Source organism: Jaculus jaculus, chromosome 7, assembly GCF_020740685.1.
Source record: "Jaculus jaculus isolate mJacJac1 chromosome 7, mJacJac1.mat.Y.cur, whole genome shotgun sequence".
Lineage (NCBI taxonomy): Eukaryota > Metazoa > Chordata > Mammalia > Rodentia > Dipodidae > Jaculus > Jaculus jaculus.
Window position 1 is genome coordinate 116448371 of NC_059108.1, and position 26747 is coordinate 116475117.

The window sequence follows — 26747 nt, forward strand, 5'->3', positions numbered from 1 at the left end:
TTCTGTACAAAATAATGTCATGATTGTTAGTTTTATGTCTAGTACTGTAATGATAAATCTTTAAGATGCAAAAAGTACAGTGCCACAAAGATTGAGTTATTTGGTAGTTGACTTAAACATACCTAGAGTGGTCATGGAAATAGATAAGCAAATTAACCAAAAGACAATCTTACCTGGGGCTTAAGTAGCACCTTATACAGACATAAAGAAGCAGGATTCACTTGGTCTGTACTTTAAAACAACATAGGTGTAGTTGATAATTAAAGAGAAATACAAGTGGCTAGGGAGACAGCTTATTGCTAAAGACACTTGCTTATAAAGCATGCCTGCCTGGGTTCAATTCCCTAGCACCCATGTAAAGCCAGACATAAGAGAGAAAGATAGTGACTTATTTGCATGTGGAAAGCCTTATTCCCCGGCCTCAGTTTACCTTCTATTTTAATAGGCAGTGCAGGGTTCATCTGATGTTCTAATTCTTGGCTAGAGAGAGCCTTCCGAGAGCAGAAAAAGCTGGCAGTTTGGGTGCTGAAACTCATACAAGAACTCTGGAAATATTTTCAATTGAGGGTCATTTATCAGTAGCTTCAATTATTTGGAAAAAGAAGGAAAATAAGTGATTCAAGTTACTGTTGAGATTTTCCATACCTGGACCAATGTTACCACTTAAAGTAATACTTAGGTATCCGGCCATTGATCATGCAAACAGTAATATTCCCACTGCCATCACTGCCTCTCAGCACCAGTTTAAGAGGAACAAAGATGAAGACAGCAGCATTTGTTGTTGTCTGTAGTGACTATTGGATCTCTGCTCACCTTCCTCAACCTCTCACCAGTATTGTGTGGAACTCTAGCATATAATAAAATGGATTTCAACTTGCACATTTTAAAATTAAAATTGAAACAATTGAGTCAATCAATAAGAGTAAGGCAGTTTTAATGCACTTTAAAAATTATAAACTGTTGGGCTAGAGAGATGGCTTAGTAGTTAAGGCACTTGCCTGCAAAGCCCAAGAACCAGAGTTTAATTCCTCAGCTCCCACGTAAAGCCAGATGCACAATGTGACACATGTGTCTGGAGTTTGTTTGTAGTGCTGGAGACCCTGGCACAACCATTCTCTCAAATAAATAAATGAAATGAAAAATAATAAAAATTACAGGCCGGGCATAGTGACATACACCTTTAATCCCAGCACTTGGGAGGCTGAGGTAGGAGGATCTCTGATTTCAAGACCAGCCTGAGACTACATAGTGAATTCTAGGTCAGCCTGATCTAGAGTGAGACCCTACCTCAGGGGGAAAAAAAATTAGAAACTGTTAACATTGTAGCATTTTTTTTAAATATTTTTAAAATTTATTTATCTGAGAGAGAGAGAGAGAGAGAGAGAGAGAATGGACGTGCCAGGGCCTCCAGCCACTGCAGAACTCCAGATGCATTAGCGCTCTTGTGCATCTGGCTTATATGGGTCCTGGGGAATTGAACCTGGGTCCTTTGGCTTTGCAGGTGAGTGCCTTAACTACTAAGCCATCTCTCCAGCCCTATTGTAGCTTTTTTTTTTTTTTTTGTCATCTTGGTGTTTTTTTTTTTTTTTTTTTTTTGAGTAGCACTAAGAAGATGCTGATTCAGTTAGATACATAGTTAACAAGTTTCTTAATAAATAGCTCAACATAAATCTCAAAGCTCTCAAATCAAATTGTTCTAAAATTGAATTTTTGCATCAAAGTTCAGTAACTATAACAAATACATTCTTTATTTTTATTATTATTCTTGTTATTTTGTTTTGTTTTTCAAGGTAGGGTCTTGCTGTATCCCAGGCTGACCTGGAATTCGCTATGGAGTTGCAGGGTGGCCTCAAACTCATGACAGTCCTCCTGCCTCTGCCTCCCAAGTGCTGGGATTAAAAGTGTGCGCCACCACACCCAGCTCTTTATTAATTTCAGTAGCTCTGTATATCAAGAACATTGCTGAGAACTGTTATTGGAGAAGGTTTTTCCTGTGGTCATAGCTCCCACCATTGGAAGGGAGGAGATAACATGAGGTAGAAACAGCAGAAGTTATAACAATGAAAACCAAGTAAAATATGCTCCTGTTAAATTGCTGAATGCTTAATAAAACTTAAGGGCTGTTGTCAACAGTTAGTAAATAATTGACAACAGGATTCAGCTAAGGAGTAAAACTCTCCATTAACAGAAAATAAAAACTTAAAACACCTGTGTTCATGTCACGTCTGCTGTGTTGTTGCTGGGTGTTTTTTTCCCCCCCTCTTAGAGTCAGAGAGAATTGATGTGCCTGGGCCTCTGCTGCTATAATCAAACTCTAGGCGCTTTTGCCACCTAGTGGACATTGCAACCTTCTGCTTGTCTGGCCAATGTGGGATCTGGAGAGTAGAGCAAGGGTCCTTAGGCTTCATAGGCAAGCGCCTTAATTGCTAAGACATCTCTCCGGCCCCTTGTTGCTATTTTTAACCCATGAAACTCCAGCTTCTGTCTTGGTAAATCAGGGGTACTATTTAAATCTGTTTATAGGTCATGAGAAACAAGACATCTAGTAGTGGGTAGTGTTTGGTAAATGGTAGACTTTATGAAAGAGATCCGAAAGCCAGGTTCAGCCTATGTTTGACTCCAGGTAAGAGAGGACTATGGTGCCTGGCAGTTAAGAAAAAGAAGAGGGCTGGAGAGATGGCTTAGCGGTTAAGCGCTTGCCTGTGAAGCCTAAGGACCCCAGTTCGAGGCTCGGTTCCCCAGGTCCCACGTTAGCCAGATGCACAAGGGGGCGCACGCGTCTGGAGTTTGTTTGCAGAGGCTGGAAGCCCTGGCGCGCCCATTCTCTCTCTCTCCCTCTATCTGTCTTTCTCTCTGTGTCTGTCGCTCTCAAATAAATAAATAAAAAATTTTAAAAAAAAGAAAAAGAAGAGAGTTTGTTGGACACAGATCTATTCCTGGAAGTCTTCCCTAAAGATGTATCATTGTATCCACAATTTTTATTATCTTTACTAACCTGTCGCTTTAAATTCTTGGTATAATGTCATTTCCTTTTTTTTCTTCCACAATATTTGGTAAACATGCTAATAATAGATAAGGGATGGCTAAGGAAGTAAGTGGCCACCCTGAGAGGTGTACCTTTTGAAAGCTGCTAATGTAAACTCCCATAGGTTATAGTCAGTATTCCTTGCACAGTAAAGGAGAGGAGGACATCAAAAGAAACATGGATCAGCAATCAGTGTGTAATTCCTATGATCTTAACCTGTTCAGCAAATTATTGCCTGTTTCCAAATTATGTACAGGGCTAGGGAGATGGATCAGTCATTAAAGGAACTCACTTGCAAAGCCTGAAGGCCCAAGTTTGATTCCCTAGTACCCACATAAAAAAAAACAGAGGCAGGACTGGAGAGATGGCATATCTGCTAAGATGTTTGCCTGCAAAGCCAAAGGACCCTGTTTTGATTCCCCAGAACCCATGTCAGATGCACAAGGTGGCACATGCATCTGGAGTTTGTTTGCAGTTAGGCCCTGGTGCCACAATTTTCCTACATTCTCTCTCTCCTGGGGTGGGGGGGGGGAGGTATTATGAACAGCTTTGGGTAGTTCTCTAAACATAGTGATGGGTTCTCTCTGCTGAGACTCACTTTTTAAAAAATATTTTTGTTTATTTGAAAGAGAAAGAGACACACAGAATAGGTACTCCAGGGCCTCCAGCCACTGCAAACAAGCTCCATACACCTGTGCAACTGTTTGGGTCCTGGGGAATTGAACCTCAGTCCTTAGGCTTCACAGGCAAGTACTTTAACTGCTAAGCTATCTCTCCAGCCCTGAGACTCCTTCTGAATGATTATGTGGCAGCCTTAGGTACACAGGCTACTCTGAGTTTGGGGCTAGAAATATCTTCTCCAGTGAGATGCCAAGGAAAAAGAAGCACCTGCTTAGAGTAGGTGTAAAGCTTGATCTTGGGTTTCTGGAGAGTTCATTAGGATTGCAGTAAACCAAAAATCACGTGGTTACCATGCATAAAAAACTTGTTCGCCTCCTAGACAAGGCTTATGAAATGTCATCTTTTTAAACATACTTTTATTTGCCTGGCATGATGGCGCACGCCTTTAATCCCAGCACTCGGGAGGCAGAGGTAGGAGAATTGCCACGAGTTCAAGGCTACCCTGAAACTACATAGTGAATTCCAAGTCAGCCTGGGCTACAGTGAGACCCTACCTTGGAGGAGGGGACTTGATTTATTTGAGAGAGAGAGAATGGGTGCAACAGTGTCCTGCTGCTACAGACGAACTTCAGACACATGCACCACTTTGTATCTGGCTTTACTTGGGTACTGGGAGATCAAACCTGGGCCTTTAGGTTTTGTAAGCAAGTGCCTTTAGCTACTGAGCTATCGCTCCAGCCCCACATGGCATCTTTAATTCTTCTTGGAAAATGCAAAATTAGTTTTAATCAAGCCAAAGCAGGCTAACATGTATTTTTGTTTCTTTTCTTTCTCCTTTTTCTTTTCTTTTCTTTTTTTTTTTTTTTTGTTAAGTAGGATAAGTTCTGAACGTCGAAAAGAAAAATCTAGAGATGCAGCCAGATCTCGACGAAGCAAAGAGTCTGAAGTTTTTTATGAGCTTGCTCATCAGCTACCACTTCCCCATAATGTGAGCTCACACCTTGATAAGGCTTCAGTTATGAGGCTTACGATCAGTTATTTACGTGTGAGGAAACTTCTGGATGCTGGTAAGTTCTGCAAGGGCATACGAGGCCTAAAAATTAGAAACTATTTTTAGTCAATAATTATAATACTTTTTGTATACCTGATTATGTTGTAACTTTAAAAAAAAATTCAGGTGCTGGGGAGATGGCTTAGTGATTTAAGAGGCACTTGTTTGTAAAGCCTGCCAACTTGGGTTTGATTCCCCAGGACCCATGTAAAGCTATATACATAAAGTGGTACCTGAGTCTGGAGTTCGTTCATTTGCTCTGGCAAGAGGTACATACACACATGCACATTCTCCTTTCCTCTCCCAATAAATAAAATATATAGATTTTGTTTTTATTAATGCTTACTATTTTTTTAACCACTCTTTATTTTTTTCCTAATCAGTTTAGGTATTCTTAGAAATAATCTTTGTATTGTAAACTTTTGAGTCATGGCATGCTTCTTGTTAACTGCCTTTTTGTTGTTGTTTTGGGTTTTATGAAGTAGGGTCTCACTTTGGCCCAGGCTGACCTGGAATTCACTATGTAGTCTCAGGGTGGCCTTGGATTTATGGTGATCCTCCTACCTCTGCATCCCAAGTGCTGGGATTAAAGGAGTGTGCCACCAAACCTGGCTTGTTAACTGCTTTTAAAGTTTTATTCATAACTTTTTTTTGTTTGTCTTAATTTTTACAAGGTTGGGTCTTACACTAGCCTAAGCTGACCTGGAATTCATTATGTAGTCTCAGGGTGGCCTTGAACTCTCAGCAGTCCTCCTACCTCTGCCTCCCAATTGGTGGTAGTAAAGGCATATGCCACCACACCTGGCTTGTTCATAAAATTTTAGGATGGCCTTTGCCCCTCTATTTTCTCTTGTTCTACCTATCTTCCTGTTAAAACTGGCCCTTTTATTTTTCTATGATTTGCCCATCTTCCTAGCATCTTACCTTTACTATTATATGTTAAAATGATAGTAGCAGAGGAAAATCAAAATATACAGGTTGAGATATTAAAATATCCGAAAGGAAAGTTCATAAAAACATATCATATGAGTGTAACTTTCATTCCCCCTCTCTTGTACCCTTTTCAGGTGATCTTGATGTCGAGGATGAAATGAAAGCACAGATGAACTGTTTTTACCTGAAAGCCCTGGATGGCTTTGTCATGGTGCTCACAGACGATGGTGACATGATTTACATTTCTGATAACGTGAACAAATACATGGGGTTAACTCAGGTAAAATGCCATATATTGAGAGCCCTTCTGGATGTTTTTATGATTGTATGATGGAGATCTAATTTTTTAAAATGTGTTTACAGTTTGAACTAACTGGACACAGTGTGTTTGATTTTACTCATCCGTGTGACCATGAGGAAATGAGAGAAATGCTTACACACAGAAATGGTGAGAAGAAAAGTCTATTGTTTGATTTATGTGACAGGTGGTTTTCATTCAGTTACTGTTACTAATTTTTAAATTTTGGTACTGTACTAATTTAAGGGAAAACATTTCACATTTAATAAAATGTTAACACTATTTTTGTTAAAATTGTTACTCTGTTTTAGGAATTCCATAAAAATACCAGAACATTTTAAAAGTTCACATAATTTCATAATTACATGTGCTAGTAGATAAAATGAAAAAGATTTTTAAAAAATCAAGACCAAGAGAGCCATAAATTTAATAAAAAAGTATTAAATTATTAACATCAAGGCTCAAGAAGTCATGATAGAAATGGCAGGTGTTAGGGTTTTAGACAGTTATCAACGCTGCAGTGCAAGATTAGGCCCAGGCTTTTAAGAGCACAGAGACTGCTTTCATGTCTCAGGATGCTTTTAATAACTCAAGCTTGTGTAGTCACACTTAAAGTATTAGGTTGTGGGTGTACTCTCATTAACAAAAGCTTCAACTCTCAGCCGAGATTTCTTACAAATAATAAAACACTTCAAGATTTTTGTAAAGTATTTCTTGAATTATAAAAACTTGATGACTAAGTCTTTTCACATTTGTGCCTTTTAAAAAATATTTATTTATTAGAGAAAGGGGAAATTTTATTACAGAGAGAGAATGGGTGCTCCAGGGCCTCTTAGCCACTACATACAAACTAGACACTTGGGCCACCTTGTGTATCTGGCTTTATGTGAGTTCTGAGGAATCAAACCTGGGTCCTTTGGCTTTGCAGGCAAGCACCTTAACCGCTAAGCTATCTCTCCAATCCCACTTTGTGCCTTCATATTTATTTATTTATTTGACAGACAGAAAGAAAGAGGCAGATGTATGTATGTGTGTGTATGTATGTGTATATATATATATATATATATATATATATATATATATAAAGAGAGAGAATGCACCAGGGCCTCCAGCCACTGCAAACGAACTCCAGATGCATGTGCCCCCTTATGCATCTGGCTAACGTGGGTCCTGGGGAATCAAGCCTCGAACCAGGGTCCTTAGGCTTCACAGGCAAGCACTTAACTGCCAAGCCATCTTTCCAGCCCCCACTTGTGCCTTCTTAAGCAGAGTGTACTAGCCATAATCAAATCTGTGTTTTATGAATATGTTACCACAATGAAGATGCTATTATACTCTGCCTATCTTTGTATAATTTTGTCTGGTTTTATATTAAACTACTTCAAATTTATAGTACTTTTTAAATAAATTTGGGCTTCCTTTTTCATTGCACTTAATGTAACAGGTAACTTCTATTGAGAGGTTGTACTAGGATACTGATCCTGTTTTATAGCTTTTAAGTCATTTATTCCTCATAATACCAATATGTAGTCGTCTGTCCAGCTCAGTTATGAAAGCAAGTGGAAGCTTGTGAATTAAACTTGGGAAAATGGTTTCAGAGCTATGCATGTTAGAAGTTCAGAGCTCTTCTTATATTATTAAATTCCCCATGTTCTGTTGCCTTTTCCTACCATATTTGGGGTCCTTCTACTTAACTTCATCCTGTGTTTTTAGTGTCACATTAGGAAACAAGTGATATTTTTACAGTTCTGTATAAAAAATTTAGAGTGTTCTCTGAGCAGAGTGGGCTGTCAGTGAGTTGAATATATGTATCCTAGTGTATGGACTGCTCAGTGCTCCCCCAAGGCTACACTATAAACAGATGGCTATTAGGCAGACTTGTTTTGATCTGGTAATGTGATGGAGTATTCTAAATCCATGATGCATTAAGAGCTGGAGATGTATTCATACGCATGGCCCTGTTGTCCTTTAGCTTCTAAAAGGATGCTTTAGAATTGATAAATTATTGCAAAATATGACTTTTAAGAGGTTGAAATTTTAGTTTAAAAATTTATTTGCATGCTCCCTTCAGAGGTCTTGGGCAATCTGTTTAAGCCTAGATCTGTGAATTATCAGAAATACCTCAGGGAGTTTACTTGTGGATCTCTGCTGCTACCACAACACTTAACCACCTACCCCACCCATCAAGCTGCTCCACTCGAACACACCACACCCATGCCTGTATTGTGGTACCTCTGTAAAATCTACTGTAGATGCTTCTAGAGTGGGCAGATTCATTTCTTCTTGAAGTAAGCACAAGTAACTTGTACCAGCACCAGGAATGCCCCAGCTTTTCTAGTTCTATAAAGGTGTGCCTGGGAATCAGAATTCATCTTACTCAAGGGACCAGCATGTCTAATTACCCATGTCTAAACTTAAACTTACTCTCTTATTGTCCACTTGACAGTGTTCTTTTCTAAAGATTTTTAAAATATTTTATTGATAATTTTCATATACTCACATAATATATCTTGATCATAATCTGTTGTTCCCAATACTTTCTCATGTGGACCTTCCCATCACCTTTCCACTGCCTTTCTTCTTTCCAGCTAGTCCTTCTTCTATTTTGATGTCTTTTTTCCATCATCCATTATAAAATATTGATGGAGGGCTAGAGATAAGGCTTAGCACTTAAGGCACTTGCCTGCAAAGCCTAAGGACCCAGGTTTGATTCCTTAGTATGTAAGCCAGATGCACAACATGGCACATGCGTCTGGAGTTTGTTTCCATTGGCTAGAGGCCCTGGCGTGATCTTTCATTTCTGCCGCCCACCCCCCCCCCCCAAAAAAAAAACCTACTCCACATTATTTCCTCAGGCTTGGAGGGTGTGATAGAGATGTTTCATTTAATGCTGAGCACTCAACCATCTCTCCTGAACTTTGATAAGTTTTGCGTCTTACAGTAAACCCACTAGTTAAACATTTTCCAGATTTGTTTTGTCTCCCCTTCTACAGCCTCAGTTTTCATGTTTTTATATACCCTACCTTTTTATTTTGCAGTCTTTTCACTCCAATTGCTGCCAGTGCCTTGGGCTGTCATTACCATCACTATATTCAAATTCCAATGAGTTTACCTTCCTTATCTTTCTAATTGATTCCAAGTTAGAATTTTTTTAGAGCCCCATGTTCTGAACCCCTCATTTGGGCATCCAAGGCCTTCCACAGTAAGTAAGCGCCCTAACCTTTGCTTCCTTTTTGTCCTGTTACTCTTCTATATGTATTCCTATTTCAAACAAACTGTATTCCCTCCTGTTTCCTGAACATGCCATTCCCTTCTTCTGTGCTTTCACTGTCTTCCTTCTGCTGGACTGCCTTCCTGACAATGTCTTACTAAAATTCTCATCTCTTTCCAGTAAAGCCTTCTGGATTCCCCCTGACTAGGAGTCATCAAAGTGTTCCATGTTGAGTACTTATTCTGACTTGACCTGACCATACAAATTACATGCTATTAACTCCTGTAGGAAAGACAGTGTGCATAGTTATGCATCTGTACATTCATACCCTTGCTCCTGAGTAATGGATGGATGGATGGATACATACATACATACATACATATACATATATATGATTTACCCATTTGGTAAACACTTCCATGGCATTTAGTATATTCGTAGATATGTACAAACCACCACGACACTTCATTTTAGGAAATTTTCATTACCTCAAAAAGGGTTTCCCTATACCTATCATACATCTCTCTACACCTGTTACTTGATTTCCCTATACTGAGTGTTTCATATAAATAGAAGCATTGTATTTGTTTTGAACAGTCTGAACAATAGAGATAAACCAAGATGTTGTTGGCTTAATTAACCTGAATGTAATTTCATTTTTTTGTTATAAGATTTAGAATAAGAGTGATAGAGTTGAGTTATCTTACCAGTATTTTGGTAACTTTTTTCTTCTGTGACATATGTACTAATTAAAAAGAAAGTTGCTGTTTTACTTATCCTAAATTGAACCATCACTTTTGGTAAAGGACAAGGAAGCATTTGCTGAAGTTCTTTTGGAAACATGAGTCTTCACTGATAGCAAACCCATACATTTTCCTACTTTCTTATGCCATGACCCAATTTATTGGCTTAAATTAATAACTTGTCCAAATATGAATTATCTGCCAATTCAGCAAATCACTGCTGTGTATTATAAACACTGAGTGGGGCTGTGAGACCTCTTGATGTGTTGGAATGAATGAAAGGGGAATTAATCTCTGGGGCAAATACTGAGATTTTACTCTGTTGTAAACCTTTTTTGTGCTTTCATTAGGCCCAGTGAAAAAGGGTAAAGAACAAAGCACACGACGAAGCTTTTTTCTCAGAATGAAGTGTACCCTAACTAGCCGGGGGAGAACTATGAACGTAAAGTCTGCAACGTGGAAGGCAAGTAAAATGCTGTGTGAGTGATGGCACACTAAATTTGTATGCAGATTCAAAGATCTAGATTTCCCTAATGGTAAGACAGCTTTCACCAAGATGGTGCCTCAGGCCTGTAATCGCAACACTCAGTAGGCAGAAACAGGAGGATTTTGCTGCAAGTTTTATAATAGCCTGATGTACATAGCAAGTAACAGGCCACGTAGGGACCCATCGCAAAGCCTTGTATGAAAGAAAACAAAATAGTTTTGGAATGGTAAGGAGAAAAGGATATTAGCATTTGAATTTTTCACCTCATCTCATGTAATCTTCAAAATCTAAAACCAGTTTAAGATACAAATTTAAATCATGTGAAATGTGAGATTTGTATGCCAACCTAACTTAATCAGTTGGCTTTGCCAATCATCTACTGTGTTTGAATCCTGGTGGTCATAATTTTCTGTTAATCACTGTTTCATTTCTTTGCTCAATGTGAAACAGTCACCAGAGCAAAACAACTGTCAGACAAGTACACTGATCAACCAGATGAGGGGAAAAAGCAACCAGCTTATAGAGAGGAACTTGCTGTTACTTATGGATGCAGCATAGATGATGTCATGGGGAAAAAACATTGTTGACTTTTCAAAGCTACACTTAACTAACAGTGAATTTCATTAAAGCGTACTTGCCATGTCAGAGTCAGCGGTCTGCGTTTTCCAGCATCGTGACTTTTCAGAAGAAAAATGACCACTCTGCTTTCCTGACCATGCACAGGTACTTCACTGCACCGGCCATATTCACGTGTATGACACCAGCAGTAACCAGCCTCAGTGTGGGTACAGAAAACCACCCATGACGTGCTTGGTGCTGATTTGTGAACCCATTCCTCATCCATCAAATATTGAAATTCCCCTAGATAGCAAGACTTTTCTTAGTCGGCACAGCCTGGATATGAAGTTTTCTTACTGTGATGAAAGGTAAACAACTTACACTTTATAATTTGAATTTTTTGTTTGTTTGTTTTTAAAGTAAGGCTTCATTCTAGCTCAGGCTGACCTGGAATTCACTGTGTAGTCTCGGGGTGACCTTGAAATCATGGCAGTTCTCCCACCTCTGCCTCCCAAGTGCCTGGATTAAAGTCTACAATTTGAAATAATTAGTCTCCAGCCTTTTAAAGTACTCATAGGAAAATCTAGTGGTAGACAGCCATAGTGGCACATGCCTTTAATCCCAGCATTCAGGAGGCAGGGAGGCAGAGGTAGGAGGATCGCTGTGAGTTCAAGGCCAGCCTGTGACTAGAATGAGTTTCAGGTCAGCCTGAGCTAAAATGAGACCTTGCCTGGAGAAAAACAAAGGGCTAGAGAGATGGTTTAGTGGTTAAGCACTTGCCTGTGAAGCCTACAGACCCTGGTTCAAGGCTCAGTTCCCCAGTACCCACACAAGGTGACGCATGTTGTTTGCAATGGCTGGAGGCCTAGGTGCACCCATGCAATGGCTGGAGGCCTAGGTGCACCCATTCTGTCTCTGCTGCTCTCAAATATAATATAATATAATATAATATAATAAATAAATGGAAAGAAAAACAAAAGACCCGTGGAGGCAGAGGTAAGAGAATCACTGAGTTTGAGTCCAGCCTGGAACTACAGAATGAGTCCCCAGGTCAGCTTGGGCTAAGATGAGACCATGCCTTGAAAAGAAAAAAATGGTAGTAAATCACTATGCTGAATATAATGATACATCCTGGAAGCCAAGCCATTAGATCCACTTCATCAGTTATAACTCAGCACACTTGCTAAACACTGACTGTGAGCACTCCATCAGGTATTGTACAAAACCATGAAGATGAAATTCTTGGCCAGGATTAATGGCACACATCTATAATCTCAGCTACTTGGGAGAGTGAGGCAGATGGCTGATAAGTTTAAGGTCTTCCTGAGCTGCATAGTTAGTTCAGGATCAGTATGAGCAGTTTAGGCTGACTTTGTCTCAAAATTAAAAAAAAAAAAAAAGTTTTAAAAAATTGTGAAGGTCTAGGAATATAGTTCACTGGTAGACTATTTGCTTGGCATGCACAGGCCCCAAATTCAAGCCCCAGTACTACAAAAAAAAAAAAAAAAAAAAAAAAAAGGAGGGGCTGGAGAGATGGCTTAGCAGTTACGGCACTTACCAGCAAAACCTAAGATTACCCAGGTTCATTTCCCCAGTACCCATGTAAGCCACATGTACAAGGTGGCATGTGCATCTGGAGTTTGTTTGCAGCAGGTGGCAGCCCTGGTATGCACATTCTTTCTCTCTCATAAATAAGATATATATATGGTTGGACAGGTGGGTTAGTGGTTAAGGCATTTGCCGGTAAAGCCTGAATTCCTAGGTTCCACTCCCAGAACCCACAAAAACCATGTGCAGAAGGTGACACATGTGCACAAGGTGGGCCACACATCTAGAGTTTGTTTGCAGTAGTTAGATGCCCTAAGCCAATTCTATCTCTTTCTCTCTCTCACTCTAACCCTCTGTCTCATAAATTCCCAGCACTCAGGAGGCAGAGGTAGGAGGATCACCATGAGTTCAAGGCCACCCTGAGATTACATAGTGAATTCAGATCAGCCTGTGCTAGAGTGAAACCCTACCTCGAAAAAAAAAACAAAAATCAACAAAATCATGACATCCTTTAGGGAATCCTGCTTAAAGTGAGAAAGTAAGTTTAAGAGACATATAATTTGGGCTGGAGAGATGGATCAGCAGTTAAAGGCCCTTATTTGTAGAGCCTAACAACTGGGTTCAATTCCCCAGTGTCCATGTAAAGCCAGGACACAAAGTGGTGCATATCCTTGGAGTTTTATGTGTTTCCCCCTTCTCTTCTCTTTCCCCATCCCTCTCCTTGCAAATAAATATTTAAAAAAAAGAAGAAGCCAGGCATAGTGGCGCACACCTTTAATCCCAGCACTTGGGAGGCAGAGGTAGGAGGATCACAGTGAGTTTGAGGCCACCCTGAGATTACATAGTGAATTCCAGGTCAATTTGAGTTACAGTGAGACCCTACCTCAAAAAAAAAAAAAAAAAAAGAAAGAAAGAAAACAAATAAAAGCCACCCTGAGACTACATAGTGAGTTTCATTTCAGCCTTGGCTAGAGCGAGACCCTACCTTGGAAAGAAAAAAAATTATATATATATAAAGTATATAAATAGATATATATTTCTGAGCCAGGCATACACATTTAATCCCAGTATATGGGAAGCTGAGGTAGGAGGATTGTTGTGAGTTTAAGGTTACCCTGAGACTACATAGTGAATTCCAGGTCAACCTTGACTGGAATGAGAAGACCCTCCCTCAAAAAAAAAAAAAAAAAAACACAAACTTGGGTGGAGAGACAGCTCAATGGTTAATCACTTGCTTGCAAAGCCTAATGACCCCAGTCCAATTTCCCAGTATTCATGTAAAGCCAGATGCACATCTGAAGTTCATTTGCAATGGCTAGATGTCCCAGCATGTCCATTGTGTCTCCTCTCCCCCCTTCTCTCTGTCTCTGTGTGCAAATAAATAAATAAATAATTTATTTATAAATAAATAAAACTTATGTAGATTGGACAACAAAGTTTTGACCCTCTCTTCAGCCTGTGTTGTTCCTTGCACCTTCCACCCTACCCACAGCTTCTGCCGCCATTTCCCAAATTGGCTTGTTACTACTTCCATATAATTGCTGACGCAATATTTGTCTAGATATTCTTCTGTGTTATAAAGTATTTCTGCTACTGGGCTGTACCCCTTACTGCTCACAGTTCGCATCACAAATTGCTTCTCCTGTTTTCATGCCTGTTGCTGTTAATATACTACTGTAACACATGAGTTTAACTACCATCTGGACTGATTTGCTCTTTTAACTTTATGCTCCTGGCATTGAATCCATCCTTGACCTAAACTGGAGCTGCATTCCAAAGGGCAATTCCTAATATGATGACCATATCATGCCATTCTCTTTTTAGAAATGTATCAGCTGCAATTTTTATTTATTGAAAGATAATGTACTGGATGTTCTAGACTCGAGAGATGGCTCAACAATTAAGGTGCTTACTTGCAAAGCCTAACAACCTGGGTTTAATTCCTCAGTACCCACATAAAGCCAGATGTACACAGTGGTGAAAGCACCTGGAGTTCCTTTGCAATGGCTGGAAGCACTGGTGCACCTATTTTCTCTCTCTCCTCACAAATAAATAAATAAAAAGAATCCTTCACCTTTTAGACATATTAACAGAGCACTGTCTGTGAAGTCACATAATATGGGGTTCAGTATTGGCTTGCAGATGAAATGAAAGACTAGACTTCAAAAAGCTGTTGTGAGGCCTAAAAGTTGGTTGACTAGTACACTCAACACTGGTATCAGCTTTAAGAAAATGGAGATAGAAACACTATTTCATGTTGTGCATTGCTGATAAATGTGTCTAACAAAAAATAGGGGTAGGGTGGGGGAAGGGAGGAAACAGTAGAGTAAATCATGAGAAAAGACTGGTATTCCCTTTGGTTCATTCATAAAATTTGCACAATGATAATGACAGCAGTTAAAAGCCAGGCAGCCTAAAGATCAGTCTGTGCACACACAGGCTCTTGTTTTCTGTTAGAATTTTTCTTGGACCTTCTATAACCATGGTGAACCAAGATGTGGGGGGTGGGGGGAGTTGCCAATTTTAAGAAAATCTCACATCAGATTCAAAAATATTCAGAAGATCCCACAAGCAGCTACTTATTTTACTGAGTAATGTCCACTTAACATTCAACACATTTATTTGAACATCTCCTGTGCGCTAAAGTATAAATGAAAGCCAGCAATTTCTCCCCTTAAGATGCTTACAGTGCATGATGGGATACTATATTGTTGCTGTAGATCCAAGGTTCCTAGCCCACTAACAATATTTCCTAGACGGATGGTTTAGTGGTTAAGGCACTAGCCTGCAAAGCTAAAGGACCCAGGTTCGATTCCCCAGGACTCACGTAAGCCAGATGCACAAGGTTGCACATACACATGGAGTTCATTTGTAATGGCTGAAGGCCCTGGCACGCCCATTCTCTCCCTCTCCACATTTGTGCTATACCTTCTTCCTAGACTGGTTTTGCCTTTTTACTAACTTCTATACCAAATTCATACATCTCCCATAAGAATCTGCCCCTCACTCTACCATTCTCATGGATGGGGTTAGTTTGCTGGTTTCTGGAGCCGATAACTATCACTGTATTTAACTACTTTCTTTCATAAGTGGTGTGGTAAGTACACCATGTGTTTAGTTTTCTCTTTGTACTTTTTGCCTTGAACGATGCTAGGAACATAGGTACTATAGGTACTTAAAGGTTCAAATAGTGAGAAAATGTTTCCCTCGGTGAGAATTTTATGGAAGTGTAGAAATATATAAGAGCAATTCATATTTTTTAGGGCTGCATATATAGCTTAGTGGTGGATTGCTTGCCTAGTATGTACAAGGTCCTGAGTTCTATCCCTATCCCCACAAAAAAAGAAAGAAAAAAATTGTTAGGACATTTGCCTAATGTCAGGCCCTAATATTCTCAATACCACAAAGGTGGTGGGGGAGTTTAAAAGGAAAGAAAATAATATATTTGCACATGTGCATGCATGCATGATGCATTTTGAGACATGCTCTCATCTTGACTTAGGGCTTACCAATTAGGCTAGATTGAAAGAAAAAATAAGAATGGACACACTAGGGCCTGTTGCTGCTGCAAATGAACTCCAGATGCATGTGCCATATTATACATCTAGCTTTACATGATACTGAGCCATCTCCCTAGCTCCAAAATATTTTTAAGTATGTTTCAATAAGACTATATGTTTAAAACAGTATTTTTTTCTTTGTAATGCTGCCATCTACTGTTGACATATTTTGGTATATCCCTTTGCAAAGAATTTGGGGTGTTTGGTTTGGGTTTTCATAAATTTGTGTGTATGTATTCATTTATTTGGAGGTGGGGAGATGGCTTGGTGGTTAAAGGTGTGTGCTTGCAAAGCCTGCCAGCTCAGATCAATTCTCCAATACCTGTATAAAACCAGACACACAAAGCGGCACATGGTCTGGATTTTGTTGGCAGCGGCAAGAGGCCCTGACACTTGCCCTTCCTCCCTCCCTCACTTTCTCCTGACCACCCTCTATAATAATTTTTTTTAAGAAGAGTAAAATTATTTATTTTGGAATAAACTGGCAGATCTTGTCTTAACTGTAGCAGCATAAGGCACATTACTTGTATACCTTCATTGATAAGGGTACCCTTGTTTATGTCCTTTCTGTGTTTTCTTTTTGTTTGCTTGTTTGAGGGACAGAACACAATGTGGATCTCAGTAAGAAAAGTCCTTTGAAATATGACAGCTGAGAAATCTATAGAAGGGAATGCTTCTTGTTAACACAGTATGAAGAAGACAGTTTTGTGGTTCTCATGAAGTGGATTCTAATGATATTTTCTAGAGAAGATACAGAGAATAAACTCAAGTTTCCATCCTGCCAGGGACCAGATGAGCTCTCTTGATTAGTTTCAGTCCCTTTTTAATTTGGCATCATTCTTTCATCTGAAATCAATTCCCATAATTTCATGCAACTAATATAAAAATTAAGTAAAAGAGTTCGGTGTGGTGGCACATGCCTTTAATCCCAACACTCAGGAGGCAGAGATCGGAGGACCACTGAATTTGAGGCCAGCCTAGGACTATAAATTGAATTCCAGGTCAGACTGGCCTAGAGTGAGACCCTACCTCAAAAAAAAAAAAAAACTAAAACTAAAAGAATATCTTTCAAAGATAGCTATCGTAATAGTTGCTGCTTTACTTTCTATTAAGTGTGGATATTCTTGGCTAAGATAGCAGATTTGTTTTGTTGTTTGTTTGTTTTTAGGGTTTTTGTGGCGTGAGAGGCCTTGCCAAGGAATCTAAAAATTGTTACGTAAAGAATTGGGCTTTATGGAAAAGTAATGTTGTAGACTCAGTCTATATTTTAAATGACATGATCTTTGAAACTTTTGTCATTAATCATCAGTACTAATATCTTTCTATCAAGTCTGTCCTTTAGCATCAACACTTCACATAACAAAACATGATGAAAATGGGTGTCAAGAGCCAGGCACAGTGGTGCATGCCTATAGTCCCAGTACTCGGGAGGCAGATGTAGGAGGATCACTGTGAGTTTGAGGCCACCCTGAGGTCAGCCTGGACTAGAGTGAAACCCTACCTCAAAAAAAAAAAAAAAAAAAAAAAATGTGATCTTGGGGCTGGAAAGATGGTTTAGTGGTTAAGGCTCTTGCTGGCAGAGCCAAAAAACCAAGGTTCGATTCCCCAATACCTACATAAGCCAGATGGACAAGATGGTTCATGCGTCTGGAGTTCGTCTGAAACAGCTGAAGGCCCTGGTGCATCCATTCTCTCTATCTTCCTCTATCTTTCTATCTCTCTTAAATAAACTAAATTTTTTAAAAATGCGAGCTTGGTGTATTTGCCTATAACCATAGCCCTGAGGGGTGTAGAGACAGCAGGATGGCTAGCAGCTCAGCTGGTCTAACTGCAAAACAGCATGAGCTCCAGGGTCTGTGGCAGAGAAGCAATCCAGGAGGACACCCAGGGTCCTCTCCTGCCCTTCACTTGTGTGCACACAGGGCCTGTGAATACACACACACACACACACACACACACACACACACACAGTGAGATGTAGACGTACCCTAAGCAAAGGGCAGTCATTATTTTTGAAGACTTGTCTATAAGATAAATATACATCCTAGTTCTACCTAGGTAAAAATTTTCATTTAGTGTTTCCTTTAAAATTTTTTATTTTATTTTTTATTTCTATTTATTATTATTTGTTTATTTATTTTTGCCTAACAGAATTACTGAGTTGATGGGATATGAGCCAGAAGAACTTTTGGGCCGCTCAATTTACGAGTATTATCATGCTTTGGACTCCGATCATCTGACCAAAACTCATCATGACAGTAAGTGCAATGGAGAAACAAAATACTACAGTGACTTAACTATCACAGCCTCTGCTGTTTGTACGTCTAATTCTCATTGCAGTTACAACCCAGTCTTCCTAAGTATGTTATCTGACATCATCATAAGAGGTCTTGATTGAGAATTCCTTGCTTTGTATTTGTTATAACAAATGCCAGTGAACGTAGAATAAGAATATGTAAAACTTCTCTTGTTATTTTAAATACAAAGACCTTAGAAATCAAATATGATATAATATTAATTCAGGATAGCCACCTAGATAGTAAAGTCAGTGCTTGGTACATAGAAGGCATTCCAAAAACATTTTTATTTTAGTGTATATGTGTGTGTGTGTGTGTATGTACGTATGTACGTATTTATGAGAGTGAGAGGAAAAGGCAGAGAGAGAATGGGTGTGCTGGGGCCTTCAGCCACTGCAAATGAACTCCAAAATGCATGCACCACCTTGGGCATCTGGCTTATATGTGGGTAATTGAACCTGGGTCCTTAGGCTTTGCAGGCAAGCACCTTAACCTCTAAGCCATCTCTCTACCCCCTAAGAAAACATTTGAACAATACTATGCATACTATGCATGTGGTAGCAAGCACCATTGACATGAGCTGTGATGCAGAATTTTACTCAAATGAATGCTAAAATCCCAAAGTTAAACTAAGTACTTCTCTCCTTTTCTTAACAGTGATCTACAGTCAATGCCCATTTATTTGATTAAAACTCAAGTCATTTTCTCTGTGTGACCCTTCTTCCTTTTCATTCCTAGTGTTTACTAAAGGACAGGTCACCACAGGACAGTACAGGATGCTTGCCAAAAGAGGTGGATATGTGTGGCTTGAAACTCAAGCAACTGTCATATATAACACCAAGAATTCTCAGCCACAATGCATTGTATGTGTAAATTATGTTGTGAGGTAAGCTTGGAAATTAGACATTTGGAGAAAGCAAGTAATTATTCTTTCAGTATGTGGTTTTTTGTAAATACTAACTGAATTTTATCTTACTGTCTTTCTACTGAATTTGCCTTTTTTTATACTCTGATCTAACTTTCCATGTCAACTCTTCCAGTGACTCCATTAAATACTATCAGTAGTTTATCTGCACTTTCATTCCTAAACTCACACAATTTGCAGGTTTTTGTTCTCTAATTATACATTTATGTGCATATACTATCTCAAGGCTAACATGTTATTTTTGTAGGGAGATTACTGGCCTTAAAATAGTTTTGTGGGGCTGGAGAGATGGCTTAGCGGTTAAGCGCTTGCCTGTGAAGCCTAAGGACCCCGGTTCGAGGCTCGGTTCCCCAGATCCCACGTTAGCCAGATGCACAAGGGGGCGAACGCGTCTGGAGTTCGTTTGCAGTGGCTGGAAGCCCTGGCGCGCCCATTCTCTCTCTCTCCCTCTATATGTCTTTCTCTCTGTGTCTGTCGCTCTCAAATAAATAAATAAAAATTGAAAAAAAAATAGTTTTGTGTTATAGCTCTGCAATGTAGTGACCTTGGAAAAGCTTCATCTAAAGGAGTATATTAATCTTTCATATGCTCTCTTAGTAGGCTTTGCTCCGTGTAACCCATTTTCTACATTACCAAAACATTCTAATTTGAACTGGTCATGGTCATATACACCTTTAATCACAGCACTTGGGAGGCTGAGGTAGGAGGATTGCCATGAGTTCAAGGCCAGCCTGGCTACAGAGTGAATTCCAGGTCAGCCTGGGATAGAGTGAGACCAAGCTTTTAACAAAAAATTCTGATTTATATACCAGGCTGAGATTTCTAGTGTGACTAACTCATTTTTTCATTTTCCTTAGAGTTTGTTTCTTTTAAGTTTCCTTTATCACTCTCAAGATAAACCCTCACTTACTTTCTTCCTGTTTCATTATGCAGGCAGTCCTTGAGTTTATAGCACCTTCTGCCTCTGTCTGTGAAGTGCTAGGATTACAGAGACACCACCATGCCTAGAATAACAACATTACTTTCACAGGTTTAGTCTTCCTTCTAAAAATCTTTTTTTAACCCCTCTTAGGACATTGGCCATTTGTGGTTTTTGTTTACTTTTTTTTTTTAATTTATTTGAAAGACAGAAGGAAGACAGAGAATTGAATATGGGCATACCAGGACCTCCTGCCACTGCAAATTTGAAATCCAGATGCCTGCACCACTTTGTACATCTGGCTTTATGTGGGTACTGGGGGAATCATGAATATGGGCATACGAGGACCTCCTGCCACTGCAAATTTGAATTCCAGATGCTTGCATCACTTTGTGCATCTGGCTTTATGTGGGTACTGGGGGGATCAAACTCGGGCTGTTAAGCTTTGCAGGCAAGTGCCTTAACCACTGAGCCGTCTCTCATCATCTTATCTCTCTTACTCTTTCTAGCTTGTTTTGTTTTGGGGAGGAGGGATTGGTACCACGATCCAACCTAAGCCTTTAACACTTCTTATACCAAAATAATTGTTTTCTTATTAGTAAGAGTTGTTTTGTAACTTTATATTATGTAAGAATGCTCTTCCCAGGGCTGGAGAGATGGCTTAGTGGTTAAGTGCTTGCCTGTGAAGCCGAAGGACCCTAGTTCAAGGCTGATTCCCCAGGACCCACATAAGCCAGATGTACAAGGTGGTGCATGCATCTGAACTTTGTTTACAATGACTGGAGGTCCTGGTGCACCCATTCTCTCTCTCTATCTGCCTCTTTCTCTCTTTGTCGCTCTCAAATAAATAAATAAAAGTAAACAAAAATTTTTTAAAAAATGCTCTTCCCTCCCCAGCCCAGTCTGCCTAAAACTGTTGCACAAGCCTAAGTTACAGCTATGTTAGCCTTTCTGAGAAGCAGTCCTTTGTTTTAGCAGTTATCACAGAGTATTTAATTGTCTGCCTCACAATTTCTTGAAGACAAGACTGAATATTTTTGTCTTTTGTCAGTTAATTTCACATACTAAATATTTAATATGATAACTACAAAGTTTAAAATGTACATTGAGCCAGGTGTGGTAGCACATGCCTTTAACTCCAGCATTCAGTAGACGGAGGTGGGAGGATCACTGTGAGTTTGAGGCCAGCCTGAGTCTACAGAGTAAATTCCAAGTCAGCCAGGCCTAGAGCCAGACCCTACATCAAAAACAACAACAAAAGGTACATTGAAGGCCAGACATGAAGCTGGAATGGTAGTTTATCATCCCTGACCTTTAACTGGCGTCACTGTATCATTTCTTTACTGCCAAAGAATATATGGCTCCCCTCTCAGAAAGTGGGTAGTCATTGTATTCCAGAACCATCTTTGCCCGTGCTTCACATAGTAGTACTGAAGAGTTATCTTAATGTCTGTTTCATTATGTGGATCAGCACAAAACTAAGATTTCCATGTTCCCACCACTCTTCCACAAAAGTGTCTCAAATCGGGCAAATATTTAAATTACCCTCTACAGTGAATTTTATTAGATCTTTATTTCATATTCATATTTTAATACAAATATACTAGAGATGTTGTAGCTCTGGTAGAGCACTTGCCTACTATGCACAGGCCTTAGGTTAGAAATGAGATAATACATCTCATGTTATTAAAATGTTTGCTTTTAGAATGTAAGAGCCAAAGGAAGGGTAGGACTCCTTACAGCGTGCTTCCTCCCCCTACCCCACCCCCACACACAAAATGGCCCGGATATCAATGACCTCACAGCACCTGACACTACCTATACAAGACCATCATAATAGGAGGAAAAGATGATGACATCAAAATAAAAGAGAGACTGATTGAGAGGAGGGGGGGACATGATGGAGAGTGGAGTTTCAAAGGGGAAAGTGGGGGGAGGGAGGGCATTACCATGGGGTATTGTTTATAATCATGGAAGGTGTTAATAAAAAAATTTGAAGAGAAAAATAAATGTTTGCTTTTATAAAGCAGAATGATAAGGTCCTTTCATAGTCCCCCATCATGTGTCAAGTGTTGATTTAAGAATTACTAATCTCTGGGCTGGAGAGATGCCTTAGTGGTTAAGCACTTGCCTGTGAAGCCTAAGAACCCTGGTTTGGGGCTCAATTCCCCAGGACCCACGTTAGCCACATACACAGGGATGCACACGTCTGGAGTTCGTTTGCAGTGGCTAGAGTCCCTGACGTGCCCATTCTCTCTTTCTCTCTCCCTCTTTTTCTTTCTGTCTGTGGCTCTCAAATAAATAAAATATACAAAAAAAAATTTTTTTTAATAATTACTAACTTCTTTTTTTTTTTTTTTGACAGTGGTGTTATTCAGCACGACTTGATTTTTTCCCTTCAACAAACAGAATGTGTCCTCAAGCCAGTGGAATCTTCAGATATGAAAATGACTCAGCTGTTCACCAAAGTTGAATCAGAGGATACAAGCAGCCTGTTTGACAAACTTAAGAAAGAACCTGATGCTTTAACTCTGCTGGCTCCAGCTGCTGGAGACACAATCATATCTTTAGATTTTGGCAGCAATGGTGAGTTAATTTGTTAATCACTTACATTATGTCTGTTGCTGCAAGTTCTATCTCAGCTGAACTGTACTTCCCATTTTTTGTTGTTATTGTTGGTAATCCTTTAAGCATATCTTGCACATTTTGTTTTTCACAATCTTGAAAGTATTCAGTTAAATATTTTTGCTCCTAGAGGCAGAAGTAGGAGGATCGCTCGCTCGAGGCCAGCCTGAGACTACATAGTGAGAGCACAGCTTTCTTTAAAAAAAAAACAACTCATAGGAATTGTACTTTGTAGTGTCCTTACAGTATTTCTTCATCCTGCAGCTAGTTTTCCCAGCTACTCTGTTTCTAATCCTGCTGGGAGACTTTCTATGCCAGGTAGTAGAGTTACATTTCAGTATGTGCAGTTGAGTAAATTAAGGGTAAAGAAACTGTTACACCATAATAGCAGACATTGAAAATGAAAGCTGTAATTTCAGGTTAGGTTAAATTAAATGTATGAAATACTAGAGTTGTGGGCATTCTATGCCATATAAATTAACAGGAGTTGTCAATAGTGGACTGAAAAGGTAACTGACTCATGGGTATAAGTTCAATTAAGGAAGACAAGTTGCCTGAGTGAATTTCACAAATCTTTTGTGAAAAGGAACAGATGTGTATGTTAGAATCCTTCTATTCTTTAGATTGATTAATTTTTCCTTCTGCAGACACAGAAACTGAAGACCAACACCTTGAGGAAGTTCCATTGTATAATGATGTAATGTTCCCCTCATCTGATGAAAAATTGCTGAATATAAATTTGCCAATGTCTCCATTACCTGCCTCTGAAACTCCAAAGCCACTTCGAAGTAGTGCTGATCCTGCACTCAATCAAGAAGTTGTATTAAAACTAGAACCAAATCCAGAGCCCTTGGAGCTTTCGTTTACCATGCCCCAGATTCAAGATCAGCCAGCAAGCCCCTCTGATGGAAGCACTAGACAAAGTTCACCTGAGGTGGGTGGATATAGAGAAATGGTCACAGAAAAAATACCTAAAAACTATGCTTTTTTATATGCTGGCTCTGCCTTGATAGTAACAGTCCAAAAACACACAATAAAATAGTCTCTTAATAGCTAGACTGGGCTAGTGCTAGAGTGGTCACAGCTCTCTGAGTTTAGAATGAGCTTCTTGCTAAAACTATTGCTTGGATAAGCCAGCTGTGGCTACGCATTTTTTTTAATCCCAGTAGAGATAGGAGGATCACTGTGAGTTCAAGGCCACCGAGACTACATAGTGAATTCCAGGTCAGCCTGGACTAGAGTGAGACCCTACTTCAAAAACCCAAATAAATAAGTCATAAAATTATGCTTGGGAGCAGGTTTCTTAGATACGAGCACTATGACCTGATGAGTGATGCACATGTAGGCTTAATAAATGGTAAATAACCACGTACTTCTTATGGATTAAAACTGGAAAATATAGACTAGACAGTCTGGTTTCTCACATCCTTCTGGAGAATTTAACTTTGCACTGATAGCTTACCAGCACAGAAATGTCTGATTCATTTTGTCGTTGATCTGATGAAAGCAAACATAGTGAAAAATGTTAAAATGAGGAAAAGCAAAGTTGTGTACCTAGCATACCCATGGTATTTTTAGTTACATTCTTGCCCAGAACTAATAAAATTTTAGCATAGAAGATTCTGTCCCCATCCCCTAGAGTAGCTGAGAAACTGTAGGATGCCTTCTGGCACTGAGAGAGGTTCCAGTAGATACATCACTTACTTAATTGGATAGTTAGGTGCCATCATGGGACTTGAATTGTTAGGTAAGTATTATTCTTTAGATTAAGCAAATAAGTCGATCATTGCATCTTAAATTTATAATTAATATTTCACAGTGAAGAATATGTATAATGCCAAAACTAGTTACCAGTACCAATTCAAACATGTAGCTTTTAAAATAACATCTGGTAAGAATTTGTTGTATCTATAAAATTCTTATAACAAACACACAGAGGCCTCTTCAAGAAAAAGTAAATATTGCCAGGCGTGGTGGTGCACGCCTTTGATCCCAGCACTCAGGAGGCAGCGGTAAGAGGATCACTGTGAGTTCAAGGCCACCCAGAGACTACATAGAGAATTCCAGGTCAAAGCCGGGCGTGGTGGTGCACGCCTTTAATCCCAGCACTCGGGAGGCAGACGTAGGAGGATCACCATGGGTTCGAGGCCACCCTGAGACTCCATAGTGAATTTCAGGTCAGCCTGGGCTAGAGTGAGACCCTACCTCGAAAAACAAACAAACAAAAAAACCATTGATGAGAATTCCAGGTCAGCTAAAGAGAGACCCTGCCTGGAAAAAAAAAAAATTTTTTAAGCCAATCATAGTGGTGCAGGCCTTTAATCCCAGCACTTGGGAGGCAGAGGTAGGAGTATTGCTGTGCGTTTGAGATCACTGTAAGGCTACATAGTGAATTCCAGGTCAGCCCAGGCTAGAGCAAGACCTTACCCTGGGGGTGGGGGGGAGAAAAGAAAAAGTAAACATTTATAACTCCTTTTGCAGCCTAGCAGTCCCAGGGAATATTGTTTTGATGTGGACAGTGATATGGTCAATGTATTCAAGTTGGAATTAGTAGAGAAACTTTTTGCTGAAGACACAGAAGCAAAGAATCCATTTTCAACTCAGGTATATGAATTTACTTTGTATTCAGTTTTACTAATTTTCACCTGAAATGACTGGGATTACTTGTTTTTCTTTGACAAGGTATAGTCACTGTAAAACTTCTGTATTCTTTGTTTTAAAGGACACTGATTTAGACTTGGAGATGTTGGCCCCTTATATACCAATGGATGATGATTTCCAGTTACGTTCTTTTGAGCCATTGTCGCCATTAGAAAGCAGTTCTGCAAGCCCTCAAAGTGTGAACACAGTTAAAGTATTTGAGCAGAGTGAAATACAAGAACCTACCACGAACATCACCACTGATGAATTAAAAACAATAACAAAAGACAGTATGGAAGACATTAAAATATTGATCGCATCTCCATCTAATATCCACATACTTAAAGAAACTACCACAACAACATCACGTTACAGTGGTACTCAAAGTCGGACAGCTTCACCAAACAGAGCAGGAAAAGGAGTCCTAGAACAGACAGAAAAATCTTATCCGAGAAGCCCTAATGTGGTATCTGTCACTTTGAGTCAAAGGTATTTATATGCAACATTATAGTTCTTCTATCATGTTCTAGTAACTGTGATGTGAAATGATTTCTAAACATACAGAAGTCTTTGATATATGTTGTAGGTAAAAATATAGTTAGTATACTAAATCTTAATTAAACTAGTATTCAAAAACCAATTTCTAAATTACCTTGTATATTTTTCTCCAGTCATATAGTCCAAATGGAGGAATCTTTAAAAATAAAATCCAGCCAATAAGTTTCATGAAATGATTAAGAACTGGCCCAGGCCTATCTCTGTTGTGTGCTTTTTTATATCAGACTCTTCTGTTGTCCTTGCTACTTAGAGGCTCCCTCTTACCTGAAGTAAAGCATTTCAACCTTGAAGGGTCCTTCCTACCCCAGATTGAGCTGATGGGCTTTAATCCTCAGTGTTCATAAGCTTTACTCTGCATAATTACTGTATTAAATTTGTACGTTGCCATTATTAAAAGTTAAGTAATCTTTCAGGCTGGGGGGGAGGTAGCTCCGTGGATAAAGTGCTTGGCACACACCTCTGAGTATCTGAGTTAAAGCTGGAAGCTATACAAGGCTTCTGTAGTCCCAGTGCACCTACGGTGAGAAGGGAGGCAGAGACAGGAGAGCTTCCTACAAGTTTGAGCAGTAAACATCATCATCCCGACTCAAGTGAGGTGAAGGTTGAGGACTGACCCGAATGTTCTCTGACTCTGCCCTTGCAAATGTGGCTACATTCACACCATAAGAGAATAAAAAAATATCAAATAAGTTTTGTTTTGCCTAGCAAGAGTTACAACATTCCTATGGAATGAGGCAGTGTTTAAGAA

The 26747-nt window shown here is 39.4% G+C and overlaps 1 protein-coding gene across 2 annotated transcripts in view; it reads left to right on the forward strand.

The window, feature by feature from the left end:
• The window catches only part of Hif1a (hypoxia inducible factor 1 subunit alpha), a 54989-nt gene that overhangs the window by 21473 nt on the left and 6769 nt on the right, over window positions 1-26747 (forward strand). The window contains exons 2-12 of one of the 2 annotated variants that reach the window (XM_045154114.1): window positions 4520-4713; window positions 5765-5910; window positions 5994-6078; window positions 10233-10345; window positions 11093-11295; window positions 18187-18293; window positions 19071-19218; window positions 22542-22762; window positions 23449-23735; window positions 25283-25405; window positions 25524-25930. In XM_045154114.1, coding sequence (XP_045010049.1) covers window positions 4520-4713; window positions 5765-5910; window positions 5994-6078; window positions 10233-10345; window positions 11093-11295; window positions 18187-18293; window positions 19071-19218; window positions 22542-22762; window positions 23449-23735; window positions 25283-25405; window positions 25524-25930 — 2034 coding nt within the window. The remainder of the gene's footprint in view (window positions 1-4519; window positions 4714-5764; window positions 5911-5993; window positions 6079-10232; window positions 10346-11092; window positions 11296-18186; window positions 18294-19070; window positions 19219-22541; window positions 22763-23448; window positions 23736-25282; window positions 25406-25523; window positions 25931-26747) is intronic. The other variant, XM_045154115.1, reaches the window with a different exon arrangement.